Source organism: Ranitomeya imitator, chromosome 3 (assembly GCF_032444005.1).
Source record: "Ranitomeya imitator isolate aRanImi1 chromosome 3, aRanImi1.pri, whole genome shotgun sequence".
Taxonomy (NCBI): Eukaryota; Metazoa; Chordata; class Amphibia; order Anura; family Dendrobatidae; genus Ranitomeya; species Ranitomeya imitator.
Window position 1 is genome coordinate 289,485,243 of NC_091284.1, and position 15,771 is coordinate 289,501,013.

Sequence of the window (15,771 nt, forward strand, 5' to 3'; positions counted from 1 at the left end):
CCCAGTTTGTTTCGAGGTTTTGGCGAGCTTTTTGTGCTAGGATGGGCATTGATTTGTCTTTTTCCTCGGCTTTCCATCCTCAGACTAATGGCCAGACCGAACGAACCAATCAGACCTTGGAAACATATCTGAGATGCTTTGTTTCTGCTGATCAGGATGATTGGGTGTCCTTCTTGCCTTTGGCTGAGTTCGCCCTTAATAATCGGGCCAGCTCGGCTACCTTGGTTTCGCCGTTTTTCTGCAACTCTGGTTTCCATCCTCGTTTCTCTTCAGGGCAGGTTGAGTCTTCGGACTGTCCTGGTGTGGATACGGTGGTGGACAGGTTACAGCAGATTTGGACTCATGTAGTAGACAATTTGACCTTGTCCCAGGAGAAGGCTCAACGTTTCGCTAATCGCAGACGCTGTGTGGGTCCCCGACTTCGTGTTGGGGATTTGGTTTGGTTGTCATCTCGTCATATTCCTATGAAGGTTTCCTCTCCTAAGTTTAAGCCTCGTTTCATTGGTCCGTATAGGATTTCTGACGTTTGACCCTTCCAGATTCTTTTTCCATCCATAACATATTCCATAGGTCATTGTTGCGGAGATACGTGGCACCTATGGTTCCATCTGTTGATCCTCCTGCCCCGGTTTTGGTGGAGGGGGAGTTGGAGTATATTGTGGAGAAGATTTTGGATTCTCGTGTTTCGAGACGGAAACTCCAGTATCTGGTTAAGTGGAAGGGTTATGGTCAGGAAGATAATTCCTGGGTCTTTGCCTCTGATGTCCATGCTGCCGATCTTGTTCGTGCCTTTCATATGGCTCATCCTGGTCGGCCTAGGGGCTCTGGTGAGGGTTCGGTGACCCCTCCTCAAGGGGGGGGGTACTGTTGTGAATTCTGTGGCAGAGCTCCCTCCTGTGGTCACAAGTGGTACTTCGGCTGATTCTGTCTATGAGCTTCCGTTGGTGGAGGTGAGTGGTACTGCGGCTTCTGAGTTTCCTTCCTCAGGTGATGTGATGAAGTCGTTAGGTGCTGCTCTATTTAACTCCACCTAGTGCTTTGCTCCTGGCCTCCAGTCAATGTTCTAGTATTGGTCTTGCTTCCTCCTGGATCGTTCCTGTGGCCTGTCTGCTCTGCATAAGCTAAGTTTTGCTTGTGTTATTTTTGTTTGCTATTTTTTCTGTCCAGCTTGCTTAATTGGTTTTTCTGGCTTGCTGGAAGCTCTGGGACGCAGAGGGAGCACCTCCGTACCGTTAGTCGGTGCGGAGGGTCTTTTTGCCCCCTCTGCGTGGTTGTTTGTAGGGTTTTGTGTTGACCGCAAAGTTATCTTTCCTATCTTCGGTCTGTTCAGTAAGTTGGGCCTCACTTTGCTAAATCTATTTCATCTCTGCGTTTGTATTTTCATCTCTACTCACAGTCATTATATGTGGGGGGCTGCCTTTTCCTTTGGGGTATTTCTCTGAGGCAAGGTAGGCTTATTTTTCTATCTTAGGCCTAGCTAGTTTCTGAGGCTGTGCCGAGTTGCATAGGGAGCGTTAGGCGCAATCCACGGCTGCATCTAGTGTGGTTGGATAGGATTAGGGATTGCGGTCAGCAGAGTTCCCACGTCTCAGAGCTCGTCATATGTCTTTTGGTTGTTGTCAGGTCACTTTGTGTGCTCTGAACTTCAAGGTCCATTGTGGTTCTGAATTACCTAATCATAACAGCCCCCACCATCAATCAGGGTCTTACTGACCTTTAATCTCTCACGTACCAAATAACATGTTGTGACTGAATATGGAGAACATACATGATTAGAAGTATGGTCTCCTTGAAGCAGAGACACTAAGACTACTGCATCAACAGATTCTAGTAATTCTAACAATTAAAGGCAAGAGGCACTTAAAGACAAACTATTAACCCTTCTATATCAATTTCCCCCTTTTGTAAATGGTATAACCTCTGCTACGGGGTCAGATGATGTCCACAAAGGAGCTCCTGTCTCATGGGTCTAGTACCCACAAGGGGACTTCCTACCTGCTTCACCCATCCACCCTCAGTGTGGACACTCACCTCCCCAGTCAACAGTGGCCATACGTGGCCTATGATATACTACAGAAGGTTCAGCCTTAGGGTTTTTTTCTACACATACATTATTCCATAGCTTAGGTAATACATATATTAGCGCTTTTATGGCTACATAAAACAATAAGCAAAGCAACAAAATTTGCATGCAAGTCTGTAAAATACCAAAAATAATCCATCCCGCTAGGCCGCTAAGCCAATTGGCTGGATTTAAAAAGGAGCCTCTATATTGTATTAGTCTCATTAAGAGCCTTAAGGAACCACGAAAATCTGAGTCCAAGTCTCACTTGTGCATGCAGTGTGGTGTTAACCCTCCGTCACATACAATATTCGGACTAACGAGTTCACATACAATGTGCCTGTCAGGCGCCTGCTGGAAAAATACCTATAATATCTAATGTTTGCAATTTCAGTGCTCTAAAAGTGATCAGTGACCTTCATAGGGATGTAATAAAAGAGACTACACATAATCAGTTGCAAAAAAAATAATTTACTTAACATAAAACTAATAACTATGAAATACAAACTTTTCAAAACTCCCGCCAAATAGTCCCCAGTTCGACTCTCTCAAAAAAATGTACAAAGAAAATTTTTGAACACAAACTTAATTTTAAGGTACCTTAAGTACTATTAAAAACATATTCAATCAGAAGTAGATGCTGAGGTTTCCCCAGAAAAGTCACACTTGCAGAGCAAATAGCAAGAATTACACACCATTTTTGCATGTGTCAGGCAAATTGCTTTATGACATTTGAGACATTCATAATTTGAAAGCCTTCTGGTTCCGCTTTCCGTTTGGCAGGTGGTGCATCTCCTTCTTTTGTGAGGTGGTGCAGATGGTGACTTTTCACCATCATCTTCTGGGCGGAACCTTTTGAGCTGAACTTGAAGGCGAGAGGGGATACCGATTGTTTTCACGCTTCTCCTGCGTAGCTCTCCAAGTACTAGTTCATGGGCCAATTTTTTCAGATAAATCGTCTACGGAGTGGTTCAAGCTTGTTTTCAAGATAAATTACTTGTGAATTTATACCACCCAAATTCAACATAGCAAAAAATATGACCATTGGCCAGTGTTTGATGTTTCTGCTGACGTTGAAAGTGGAGCACATCTGATCTGCTGTATCCACACCCCCTTTGGTGGCATTGTAAAATGTAATTATCTCCGGTTTTTTTTCTGCCCCAGTCCCAGGATCGATGGCAGCATCATCATGAAGTGTTGATAGAAGAAGTACGATTTTTTTGGCATGTGGTACATAGGAAACTAAAGCCTTTCCATTATGGAATGCAAACATACTGCTGTACTGTTGTCTCTCTTTCACACTTACAAACTGTGGCGGCAATTCCCTTTTGTTTTTTCTTACAGTTCCCACATATGACAGCTTCTGAATTTTCAGATAATCAATCAGATCACAACTTGTAAACCAATTGTCAGCTGTAATATTGCGACCCGATCCAAATAAGGGTTCAGCCAGTCTTTTTACAACATCAATGGGTTTGTTGCTCACACAGTAAGGACCTTCTGGTTGTTTTCCTGCATAAACTTCCAGGTTGTAAGTGTAGGCCTTACTGGCATCAACAAGGGCATAAATTTTTATTCCATATTTGTTTGGCTTTGATGGAATATATTGACGAAAGGCACATCTACCACGAAAACTAGGGAGCATTTCGTCAATAGTGAGATTCTCTCCAGGGTAATAACTTTGTTTACAGTTTACAACAAATCTTTGAAATATATCACGAATTGGAGCAAGTCGGTCATGTGTTTTGCGTTCGGTTCGGGTAGTTCTGTCGTCAAACCGAAGGCAACGAATTAGAATCTTGAATCTGTTTATGGACATAACAAGGCTAAATTTTTCAACTCCATCCCCATCTTTACCCCAAAGTTCCTCCAAACTTTGTCTATTTGCCCTATAAGCTCCTGCAAGGTACAGTAATCCAAAAAAAGCACGCAGTTCTATTTCATCTGTGGGCTTGATGGTTCTGTTGCAGATGTACTTGTCCTTTATAATGTCTATATATTGGTTGGTATATGTGACAATAGAGTCCAGAATGTCATCTGTAAATATACTGTTCCAGCATTCAACTGCAGTTTTTGCATTACGTGCAGTTCCTATTACTGCAGGAAGGTGAGTAATAATGTTTAAAGGTTTCCTACGTTTTTTCTGGAATGGCTTCTTGTTCCATTTAGTATTTTTATCTTTTCCAATATAATATGATCCAACTTCTTCATCCTCACCACTGTCACCATCTTGCTCTGTTTCAGAATCCAGGACACATTCTTCCACCTCATCATGAGAATCAATCTCACTTTCCTCTCCTAAATCCTCATTCAGTGTGAGGTCTCTATCATCTAACAGCATGTTTGTTACTTCCTCAACATCAAGTTGTTTGGATAAATTGTACATTTTCCTCTCCATTTCAGCAGATAATCTGAAGCAAGAGAAGGAATATGTTAGGGAACTACTGTATATGCCTGAGCAGCACACTTTCTTTTATAAAATCTCCCTTATTTCTATGAAATATCCTCACATTTTGTGCTATACATTCATAAAACAAGCTAAATAAACTATTGTGATGAATAAAAACATAAAATACCAACGTTACTGAGTGTGACGTATTCACATACAATGAGCCTGAGAGATCTGTGCAGCTATATCCTCTCCCCTGAAGCTCTGAAATCCAACTGTGATATCAGGTTTCACAGACCTTCAAGAGACAGGAGACTACCTGGAGGGAGGGGGTTTCCTCACAATCTGGTGAGGAAGGAGAAATGAAAGTAAAAGAGAAGCGCCTGTCAGATCAGTTGTATGTGACGGAGGGTTAATACCTTCCTTGGGTCCTGGGGTAAGGCTAAGTACAGCATAGTCCTTGCAGATACTGGGCTGTGTGCACAGATCCAACAGTCCAGCAGTTTTTGTCCTTCCGCGTCTTTTATAAGAAAAGCAAGATGTTGAATAAGTTTGTTTATCCAGTGTCTCTGTAAGGTGCAAACATCCTACCACAGCCAGCACGGTGATTAGGACAACAGTCATTCTGCTGGTGAAAAGATCTTTTTGCAGTGACTGGTAAGGATCCAGGTGGCTTTCCCTCAAGTTTCCCTGAGGTGAATGTGGTCAGCTGGACTTTAGAATGGGCCGTCAAACCGTGGATCTAGGCTCCTTCTCACGTGTCTGTGTATAACCACCAATCACCTGGATTCAGCTGATGTACGTCTGTGTATGACCACCAATCACCTGGATTCAGCTGATGTACGTCTGTGTATGACCACCAATCACCTGGATTCAGCTGATGTACATCTGTGTATGACCACCAATCACCTGGATTCAGCTGATATACGTCTGCACTGGCATTAGGATCTGGAATGGATGAAAACACATGTTTATGCACCACATTAAGTCTTTTCTGCAAGGCCTGGACATGGGCTGTCATAGCACCGTGTTGCTTTTGTAGCACCTGTGGGAAGTACAGACCAGCCTCTGGCAAACTACTAAACAGGACTTCAAAAGGACACAAGCCTGTCTTTCTATTTGGAGTGTGTGTGACTGAAAAGAGTGCAAGAGACAAACACTCTACCCCGCTCTTTCCTTTGTCTGCCATGGCCTTTGATTTTCCAGTTATATGTGTCCCGTTTAGTCTCTCCACTTTCCCACTACTTTGTGGTCTATATGGTGCATGATATGCTTGCTGTACTCCCAGGACCTGCATGACTTCCCTCATTATTTCTCCCGTGAAGTGTGTGTCCCTATCGCTGTCTATGGTTTCTAGGACACCATACCTGCAGATCAGTTTTTTTCATGAGTTTGTCTGCAGTCACTTTAGTATTTGCACATTTTACCAGATAGGCTTCCAGCCAACCAGAGAAGAGATCTACACATATTAGGACATTTTTCACACACTCCTACCTTGGGTAGCTGTATGTAGCCAGTCTGCAGTCTCTGAAACGGGTAGAGAGGCCTGGGTGTCGCTTTCTTAGGGATTTTTACTGTTTTACCTGGGTTGTGCTGTGCACAGATGAGGCATGACTGTACGAGCTTTGCGGCTGCGTAACTGAAACCAGGAGCGATCCAGAAGGCATCTTGTGTTGCTTGCGCCATGATTGGGAGCAGAGATCTTGGTATATACGATTTATCCTGATTCTCCCATACTCTTTCTGAGTTCAGCTCAGCTCCCATTCTCCCAGTGTTCCTTCTCTGTTTGGGCAGCTGGAGGGATTTCAGGACATCTAGGCTCAGTGTGGCTGGAATAAGCTGACTCCCTGCCACCGTCCACTGCTCCCTAGGCCGCCTTGCTGCTACTTTAGCAGCCTCGTCCGTCCTTCTGTTGCCCTTTTCCTCCACAGAGTCACCGTCCATGTGTGCTTTTTACCTTGATGATTCCAACCTGGACTGATAACGTCAATGCCTCCACTAATTGTTTCACCAGCTCTGCAATTTTAATGGGCTTACCGGCTGATGTAAGAAACGTTCTGCTTCTCCAGATAGGGCAATAATCATGGGATATTCCCCATGCACAATTCGAATCTGTGTAACTGTTAGCGACTTTACCTGCAGCAACTCTACACGCCTCAGTGAGTGCCTTTAACTCTGCCTCCTGCACCGACATGTGAGGAGCGAGTGGTTCAGCTCGGATTACCTCATGTGAGGATACTACTGCATATCCAATGTAGAGTCGCCCATTCTGGTGGTATCTGGAGCCATCTACAAAAATTAAAAAAACCTCAAAATATGCATTAGGAACAGGTTTTTTTCTTCCCACGAACATATGTAAAACCCACTGTCTCCTGACTCATCAGTTCCTATGCAGTCATGTTCGTGCGTCATGTCAACGTCATGTCATGTTCTCTTTCCCACCTGCCAATGCTGTCACCAATTCCCCCTTTTCTGAATCCACAGGCAGATGAGTGGCTGGATTCAGAACATTATGTATTTTGAGGGTGACATATTCAGGAATTAGTATTAGAGCACATTCAAGTCTGATCTGTCTGATCTGTCTATCCATGGGAGGCCCGGGTACAGGTATTTTGGTTGAACTTGTACGAGTATGGCATTAATGTCACGTGGGGAACAAATTGTCAAAAAGAAAAAGTCAGTGTGATCTCACATGCCTTTCAGTAATACAGCAGCTCTTACAGCATGTACACATGTACAAGACCCTCTAATCACGGGGTCTAATTGTGCTAAGTAGTAAGCTACCGGTCTCTGTTTCTTTCCATGTTGTAGTGTCAGTACTGCGGTAGCATGTCCACCCTGCTCTGTGAAAAATAAGAAAAATGGCTGATCATAGTTTGGAATGTCTGACACAATGAGCAGCTTGAGAGAGTGGAAGGAGTCAATTGCTTCTTGAGTGAGATTGTAGGGGTCTGATGGCAAACAGTCATAGAGTGGGTGCATCATTTGTGAAGCAGACCTTATCCAAGGCCTACAGTAGGTCACCAAAAGTAGAAAAGTGCGTAGATGCTGGTGTGACCTGGGTAAAGGGAGATTTGTATTGCCTGTTTTCTGTCTTCAGTCAGGTGTCTTGTACCTTCAGCAATACAATGTCCTAAAAATGTCACCTTTTGTTTGCGATCACGTGAGACTCTGCAACCCTTTTCTGCCAAAAAAAAAAAAACACAGCAAGGAAACTGTAGCTTCCGGACATCTGGTCCGGGCAGCAGAGCAAGAGGTCATCCACGTACTGTAATAGTACAATCTGTGGATGAGGTGGTTGCCACTGCTCAAGAATCCCTGCCATCGCTGTTGAATAGATGGTTGGGGTGTTCTTTCCCCCTTTGTGGGAGGACCGTCCAACAGTATTGTTTACCTTCGTGAGTGAAAGAAAAAAAGATACTGACAGTCAGAGTGCAGTGGTACAGAGAAGAATGCATTTGCCAAATCAATAACTGTGAAACATTTTGATGTCGCTGGGATTTGTGACCGTACGGTGTGTGTATTAGGGACTGTTGATGTCACACTCACTGTAACATCATTAATAGCTCGTTAGTCATGTAGTCATGAACTATTCTGTAAGTGTCAGGGGAACCCTTGGGTCCTTTTTTTTTTCTTAATGGGATACAAAGGGGTGTTGCAGGGGGAATATCTCTGCACTAGAACCCCTGCCTTAACATACTCTTTAATATCCCTGCTCAGGGCCATTGATCTGACTAGACTTAAGGGGTATTGCCTTAACCAAAGAGGAGTGATTACTTCTCGTGATTTATCATGACAGGGGGAATGGGCAGCTGACCCATATCAGATTTTCCCCTTGCCCAAACGGTGTCAGGTGTTACTTTCACTACTCTTGCCATATACACCATTTCTGCAATATTACACAAGTGTTTATACACATTAATGTCCAAATATTTATACCCGTATTTGATTGGGTAGAGTACCCCTTAAAAAAACTAAATTTGATTCACAAAATGTTACCAAAAGAAAATTATATATATATAATTACGAAAGATACTGAGTCATAAAACGGGGGAGCACAATGCCATAGGCCACAGCAAAGCACAAGCTTGTTCTAAGAAAGTAGCAGCCCTTCTCAAAAAGAAGGGATTTGAAAAATGCCAAATATCAATACCAGTTGCTTGCGATAAGATATAAGAACTGGAAAAGACAAATAAACAGTGACTATGGTTTGAGCCAATATAATGAATGGCTAAAAAACTATATATCATATGAAGACAACCTAGAAATACACAGTAACTATACTATCTTTGTGTAAGGAAACTACTAAAACTGGCAAATGAATGGAATTAAGTGTAACTATAATAGGGCATGATTTACCTGTGGTATAATGTGCACATGGAAGACCCTGGCGTCCCTCTGCCCCAAGTGTTTATATGAAAAGGGGACTTGTGACTGTAATACCCTCAGGAGAGCACTGTATAGTGCCTAGACAGCACTCAACTCTGCTCCCAGCAAATTCATAGGAGTATTGTCACTAACAATAAGTTTGTAAGCACCTCTTGGCTGTCTCGTGACTCTAGTCTTTTCTTGTTTAGTCATAGGGGCTTCAGTCGCTTGTCCCCCTACCCTCACGTATTCCACAGTCTCGTCAGTAATCATGTCTGGCAGTATCAAGTCTTTGTGTACTAGTCCCAGCTGCCCCAGTGTCGGTCAAGAATTCTGTCTATTTCCCTCCCAGCATTGGTATGGTGGTCCACAAGGCAGGACCAGGTCCGGAGGGGACAAGAACAGGGCACACATTTGTCACTGGGTTGTCAGTTTCCTAGTCTGAAGGTGAAGGAGGTGGAAGATTGGTCTGAGTGTCCATTTTCTCCACAATTCCAGCACTTCACTGTTTCTAAGTCCTTAGGTCCCTTACTACGTCTCTACTGTTTTCCTCGTTTTCCAGCATACACGACACGTCGTCTTATTGTCCTAGTTTCTTCAACTCCTTTAGCATCCTTCAGGAGGTCTTTGGATCTACATTTCTCCATTTAGGTCTGGCTGTCTGTACTGCGTCTCATAAGCCTTTTGTCATACCATCAATGAATGTATTTACCAATATTTTAACATTGAGTGGGTTTACTGGACTGTACCCCATGTCTGCCCATTTCAGCTGTAACCGTCCAGAGTACATCTCTACTCTCTCTCCTTTAGTCACATCTGTAAAAGTCTTAATTTGCATCCTAGTACGTCACCTGCTCTGGTGCTCACCAACTCTCTAGGTCTGCTCAGGTGCACTTATACGTCCATCATATTGTCTTTGTCTGTAAAATGGGAAAGGTTTGTTCTCAGGGTCAGCCAATTGTTTTAGCGTAGCTTGCTAGTCAGAGGGCTTCCAGGGATAATACTCCTGTATCTGTCTTCCACTACCTGATGTGGTTGGTTCTCTGGTTATACAAAGGTATGACCGTAGCAGTAGTGTGTCGGTCATAGTCGGACTTTTGAGCATCAAAACATTCATAATACACCTTACTTCCGTCCTGCTGCACTCTCTCAGACGCCATTTATTCACATGCTATTTTCCTCATTTGTCTGTGCCTTTTTGAACATCCAAACATCCATCCACTCACTGGCATTTTTGCCTTTTTCAATATTGGTCTCACATCTTTCACTGCTTCCTTTTTCCAATCTGTACAGCGGTTTTTGGATCCCATTGGGGGCCCTGACTGCACACAGAATAAGTTGCCCATGGCTTCAACTTATCCGCTCAGACACTCACCTCTAAAAATGCCCTTTATTAGTGTGCCTTGCCTTAAACCAGGGTTGCAACACGTGACAAGTCAGAGTGAGTGTCAAGATTTAGCGGGAAAGGTTACACCTCCTATTTCCCGGTAGACCTAAAGGATTCTAGCGAGCAGGTTAACCACCTACCACTCGGTAGATCAGCTGGCTAGCACAGCTCCATGGAACGGCAAGGTTACACCACCAATTTGCCGTAGGCTGACTGTAGCAGGTTACACCACCTATTACATCAGCCGTGCAGTTGGCTACCTCCTCTGTTGATCCTCAATTCGCTATATCAATCACTCAACTTGAAGCAGGAGAATCTTTTACCAATCTTTTCAATCACTTACAAGTGTCCTCTAAAATAGGCACAATTCTTTCACTTTCAAATTCCAACTTGAACTGTACAACATTCCCTTTTTCTTCAATACCTACAGTACTTATTGCTTTAACCACAAATCTCTCAGCGTGTACTAAACCAAATACAGAGAAGCTTTAGAATGCAGCTATGTGGCCCCCATTCCTCTGGCCCACAGCACAAAAGGGAGAAATGTCAAGCAAGTCGCACAGGGGCTCAGCTTACCCCTCCCATCAGCTATTTCGCGCTGATAAGAACTTGGTGAGTCTTACACACACAGAAACAGAATGCAGCAGTTTTCAGACTTAATCTCTACAAAACATTCATTCTCTCGGAATTAAAAACAGTTTCTCTATACAGGCAGATCACTGCACAACTTGAAAAAGCTGATTCTGACCGCGTCCAGCCAAAACACATATAGAAACCTATCCAATGTCAAACCACACATAACACGGGTTTCACTAAATCTCAGTTGTAAATTAAATGTACATTAAAAATATCCACAACTCATTCATCCTGGACAATTAACAACAGTTAGATAAGTAATGATACTTATGTGATCACTCATACATACATGCTCATTCAGGGATTGTTGTTTATTTTCCTTTCACTTTCAGTTGATTTTTACAAGAAGAAAATCCCTTATCTCAATCACTCCACCTAATTCAGCTCAAACTGCGCTGAATAATGTCTTCTGTCACATACAGAGGACCACACCTAACGGAACCCCTCATCAATCAGGGATTTACTTATTTATCCCTTATACTCATTTACTCACCTGTCATCTCATTCAGAGTTCTCATAGACATACATACTGTACATACAAGGTTACATACAAGGTTCACACAGCCTGCCCATTTTGCACTTTGGAATTAACACAGCTCTATATAACAAAAACTGCAGCAGTGTCCACTGACACTCTGAAAGCACTTTAAGGCCAAACAACAAAAACCACGGCCCTAATACAAAATACAGCTTCATATAATGTACTGCCAATCCAAAATGACCAAAATAACAACACTGCACAGAGTCTATCCCAGCTCTGTATTACACTCTACGCAAATACACAACCAATTAGGATACTGACAAGTAATACAGATAACAATTATCATCTTATAACTCTATTATTCAACTCTCACACGGACATAAATAGACAAAACACAAAACTCACTGGTGATGTGGATTCTTTGAACCATGCTCGCAGCCTTTTACCCAGAGGTATGGAAAGATCCAGATGAGAGATTGCAGGTGCAAAACAGGTTTGTAAGAATAACATTTCTCACCTTGCTGCAGCTGGTGTTTTGCATGTCCAATCTCCCAGAAGCTCCCCCATACAGATTCCGAATAGGCTGGATACACGGCCCCGGTCGGGCGCCAAAACTGTTATAGCTGATTTTCATTCTGACCCAAATGTCAGCTTACAGATCACCAGTGAGACCAAATCGTGGAGTTACGCCCGTCATTTTACAAGCGCGCTTGGAGACAAAAAGACACCTCACACATATCCTGTGAGCAAGTCACTTTTATCTGAAGTAAAAGAGCAAGAAGCAATATTTTATACCATTTACAATAAATGTAACTCAATTCATGTAGCCCCCACCATCACCCAGGGTTATACTGACCTTTAATCTCTCACGTACCAAATAACATATTGTGACTGAATATGGAGAACATACATGATAAGAAGTATGGTCTCCTTGAAGCGGAGACACTAAGACTACTGCATCAACAGATTCTAGTAATTCTAACAATTAAAGGCATGAGGCACTTAAAGGCAAACTATTAACCCTTCTATATCACTTTGAATAAAACCTAGCTTAGATACAACATTTAATTAAAATAATGAATACTTTTCAAGCATAGTATTTAAGTATTATTGAACAAAGTTACCTAAAGTGCAATACATTTTATTATTATTATAGTCAAAGAGATCATCTACAGATATTTTACTGGAAATGTGATATATGAATATCAAACACTAGGCCTGTCCATGGATTAAACAAAAAAACTCTTAAAAATCAATGATTAATTGGCAAGTATTTGAGGTTTTCTGCAAATAGATACTGTACCTCTATAATATTTTGTTTTAGTACAAAAATATGTATATTCCTATTTTATTTTATTTTTTTTGTTTATAGGTGACTATGAGAACTTGGGTCATTCCACTTTTAACTCTGGTCCTGATTTTGGTTATAAAAGTAGATTGTCAAAGACGTAGACCTCGACCAACAGTAGTTCATCCACCTAAGAAGCCAACCTCACCCCCATCAGAACCTGTGGAACCCACTGAGATTCCCCCGCCACTTCCACCTGGACCTCCATCTATTTTTCCTGATTGTCCTCGTGAATGTTTCTGCCCTCCTGATTTTCCATCCACAATTTATTGTGACAGTCGAAATTTACGCAAAGTACCAATTATACCTTTTCGTGCCAGATATGTTTACCTGCAAAATAACTTCATTGAGGATCTTCAAGAAGAAGCTTTCAATAATGCCACTCAGGTGCAATGGATTAACCTTGACAACAACCGCATTAAAAAGGTAGAAAAAAAAATTCTCGAGAAAATGGAAAACCTTACATATTTATATATGGAGAAGAACCAGTTAAAGGAAGTGCCACCTTATTTGCCTCCAAAGCTGGAGCAACTTCGCCTCAGCCGCAATCAGATTTCCAAAATCCCTGCTGGTGTCTTCAACAAAATGGACCACCTTATGTTGTTGGACTTACATCACAATAAGTTAAGTGATAATGTGTTTAATAAGAATACATTCAAGGGTTTAAAGAATCTTATTCAACTAAATTTGGCACACAACATACTAAGAAAAATGCCTCCTACAGTACCAGATACCGTAAATCAACTATTTCTTGACAGGAATAATATTGATGAAATTCCCCAGAACTACTTTAGAGATCTCCCTAATTTAGTTTTCCTAAGACTCAATTATAACCAGCTTTCAGAAAAAGGACTGTCTAAAAATATCTTTAATATATCCAGCCTTTTGGTTCTACAACTAGCCCATAACCGATTTACAACAGTACCATTCATTAGTTCTCAGCTAGAGCATCTGTACATGAATAACAACATAATAGAAAGTAAGTATAATCTTTGTATGTTTCTATATTGGATATAATCATAAATGTGGACAGCTATTGTGTGATACATTTAATGCTTGTGCTTTGAATTTCAAGCACTCTTTGTTAGTTATTATTTTAATACCCTTTTAAGAATTGTTACCTCCAAATGTTTTGCTTTGTGTTTTTAACTTTGAAATATTTTGTCATTGTTCTCTGTTGTTTTTCAAACAGGATATTGAAAGTAAAAATTACAGAATGGGTCATATGAAAAAAATGCCATATGCATATTTGGGGTAAAAACACGTAACTAACCTCCAAACACAACAAAAATAATAAATCTATGTTTTGCATGTATAATTTTTAATATGTTATTATACGCTTTAACCCTGTTAACCCCTTAGCGACCGCCGATACGCCTTTTAACGGCGGCCGCTAAGGGTACTTAAACCACAGCGCCGTTAATTAACGGCGCTGTGGAAAAAGTAAATAGCGCCCCTCAGAGGCCAATTTTCTCCGGGGTCTCGGCTGCCGGGGGTAGCCGAGACCCCAAAGAGCATGATCGGGGTCGGTTTTACCGACCCCTGTTTTGCGATCGCCGGTAATTAACTGTTTACCGGCGACCGCAAAAAAAAAAAAAAAAAAAGTAAAGTGTAATTCTCTGTCCTCTGATGTGATCGCACATCAGAGGACAGAGAAATAGGGGGATTCGGGGACCCTACAATACTCACCTGTGTCCCTGGATCCTCTTGCTGCTCCTCCTGGCCGCCGGCAGAAGAAAATGGCGGGCGCATGCCCAGTGCGCCCGCCATCTGTCTCCATCTGCCGGCCGGCAGGAGAACAGCAGTTGGGGCTAAAATTAGGGTTAGGGTTAGGGGTAGGGTAAGGGTTAGGGGTAGGGTTAGGGTTAGGGGTAGGGTTAGGAGTAGGGTTAGGGGTAGGGTTAGGGGTAGAGGTAGGGGTAGGGTTAGGGGTAGGGTTAGGTTAGGGTTAGGGGTAGGGGTAGGGTTTAGGGCTAGGGTTAGGGCTAGGGTTAGGGCTAGGGTTGGGGCTAAATTTAGGGTTAGGGTTGGGGCTAAATTTAGGGTTGGGGCTAAATTTAGGGTTAGGCTTCTTTCACACTTACATTGGTACGGGGCCGTCGCAATGCGTCGGCCCGACATACCGACGCACGTTGTGAAAATTGTGCACAACGTGGGCAGCGGATGTAGTTTTTCAACGCATCCGCTGCCCAATCTATGTCCTGGGGAGGAGGGGGCGGAGTTACGGGTTGGTATTAGGGTTATGGTTGGCATTAGGGTTACGCTTGGGATTAGGGTTAGGTTTGGGATTAGGGTTAAGGTTAGGGTTGTGATTAGGGGTGTATTGGGATTAGGGTTAGGTTTGAGGTTAGGGTTGAGATTAGGATTAGGGGTGTGTTGGATTTAGGGTTTTGATTAGGGTTATGGTTAGGGTTGACATTAGGGTTGTTTTGGGGTAAGGGTTGTGATTATGGTTAGGGTTAGTGATTAGGATTATGGATCAGGTTGGGATTACGGTTAGGGGTGTGTTGGGGTTAGGGTTAGAGCTAGAATTGGGGGGTTTCCACTGTTTAGGTACATCAGGGGGTCTCCAAACACGACAGCCAATTTTGCGCTCAAAAAGTCAAATGGTGCTCCCTCCCTTCTGAGCACTGCCGTGCGCCCAAACAGTGGGTTACCCCCACATATGGCGCATCAGCGTACTCGGGATAAATTGGACAACAACTATTGCAGTCCAATTTCTCCTGTTACCCTTGTGAAAATAAAAACTTGGGGGCTACAATATCTTTTTTGTGGAAAAAAAAAATATTTTTTATTTTCACGACTCTGCATTCTAAACTTCTGTGAAGCACTTGGGCATTCAAAGTTCTTACCACACATCTAGATAAGTTCCTTGGGGGGTCTAGTTTCCAAAATGGGGTCACTTGTGGGGGGTTACTACAGTTTAGGTACATCAGGGGCTCTGCAATCGCAACATAATGCCCACAGACCATTCTATCAAAGTCTGCATTCCAAAAAGGCGCTCCTTCCCTTCCGAGCTCTGTCATGCGCCCAAACAGTGGTTTACCCCCACATATGGCGCATCAGCGTACTCGGGATAAATTGGACAACAACTATTGCA

The 15,771-nt window shown here is 42.7% G+C and overlaps 1 protein-coding gene across 1 annotated transcript in view; it reads left to right on the forward strand.

The window, feature by feature from the left end:
- PRELP (proline and arginine rich end leucine rich repeat protein) overlaps window positions 1-15,771 on the forward strand; it is a 590,571-nt gene that overhangs the window by 298,862 nt on the left and 275,938 nt on the right. Inside the window, exon 2 of the mRNA XM_069756515.1 lies at window positions 12,696-13,650. Coding sequence (XP_069612616.1) covers window positions 12,702-13,650 — 949 coding nt within the window. The 5' untranslated portion in view covers window positions 12,696-12,701. The remainder of the gene's footprint in view (window positions 1-12,695; window positions 13,651-15,771) is intronic.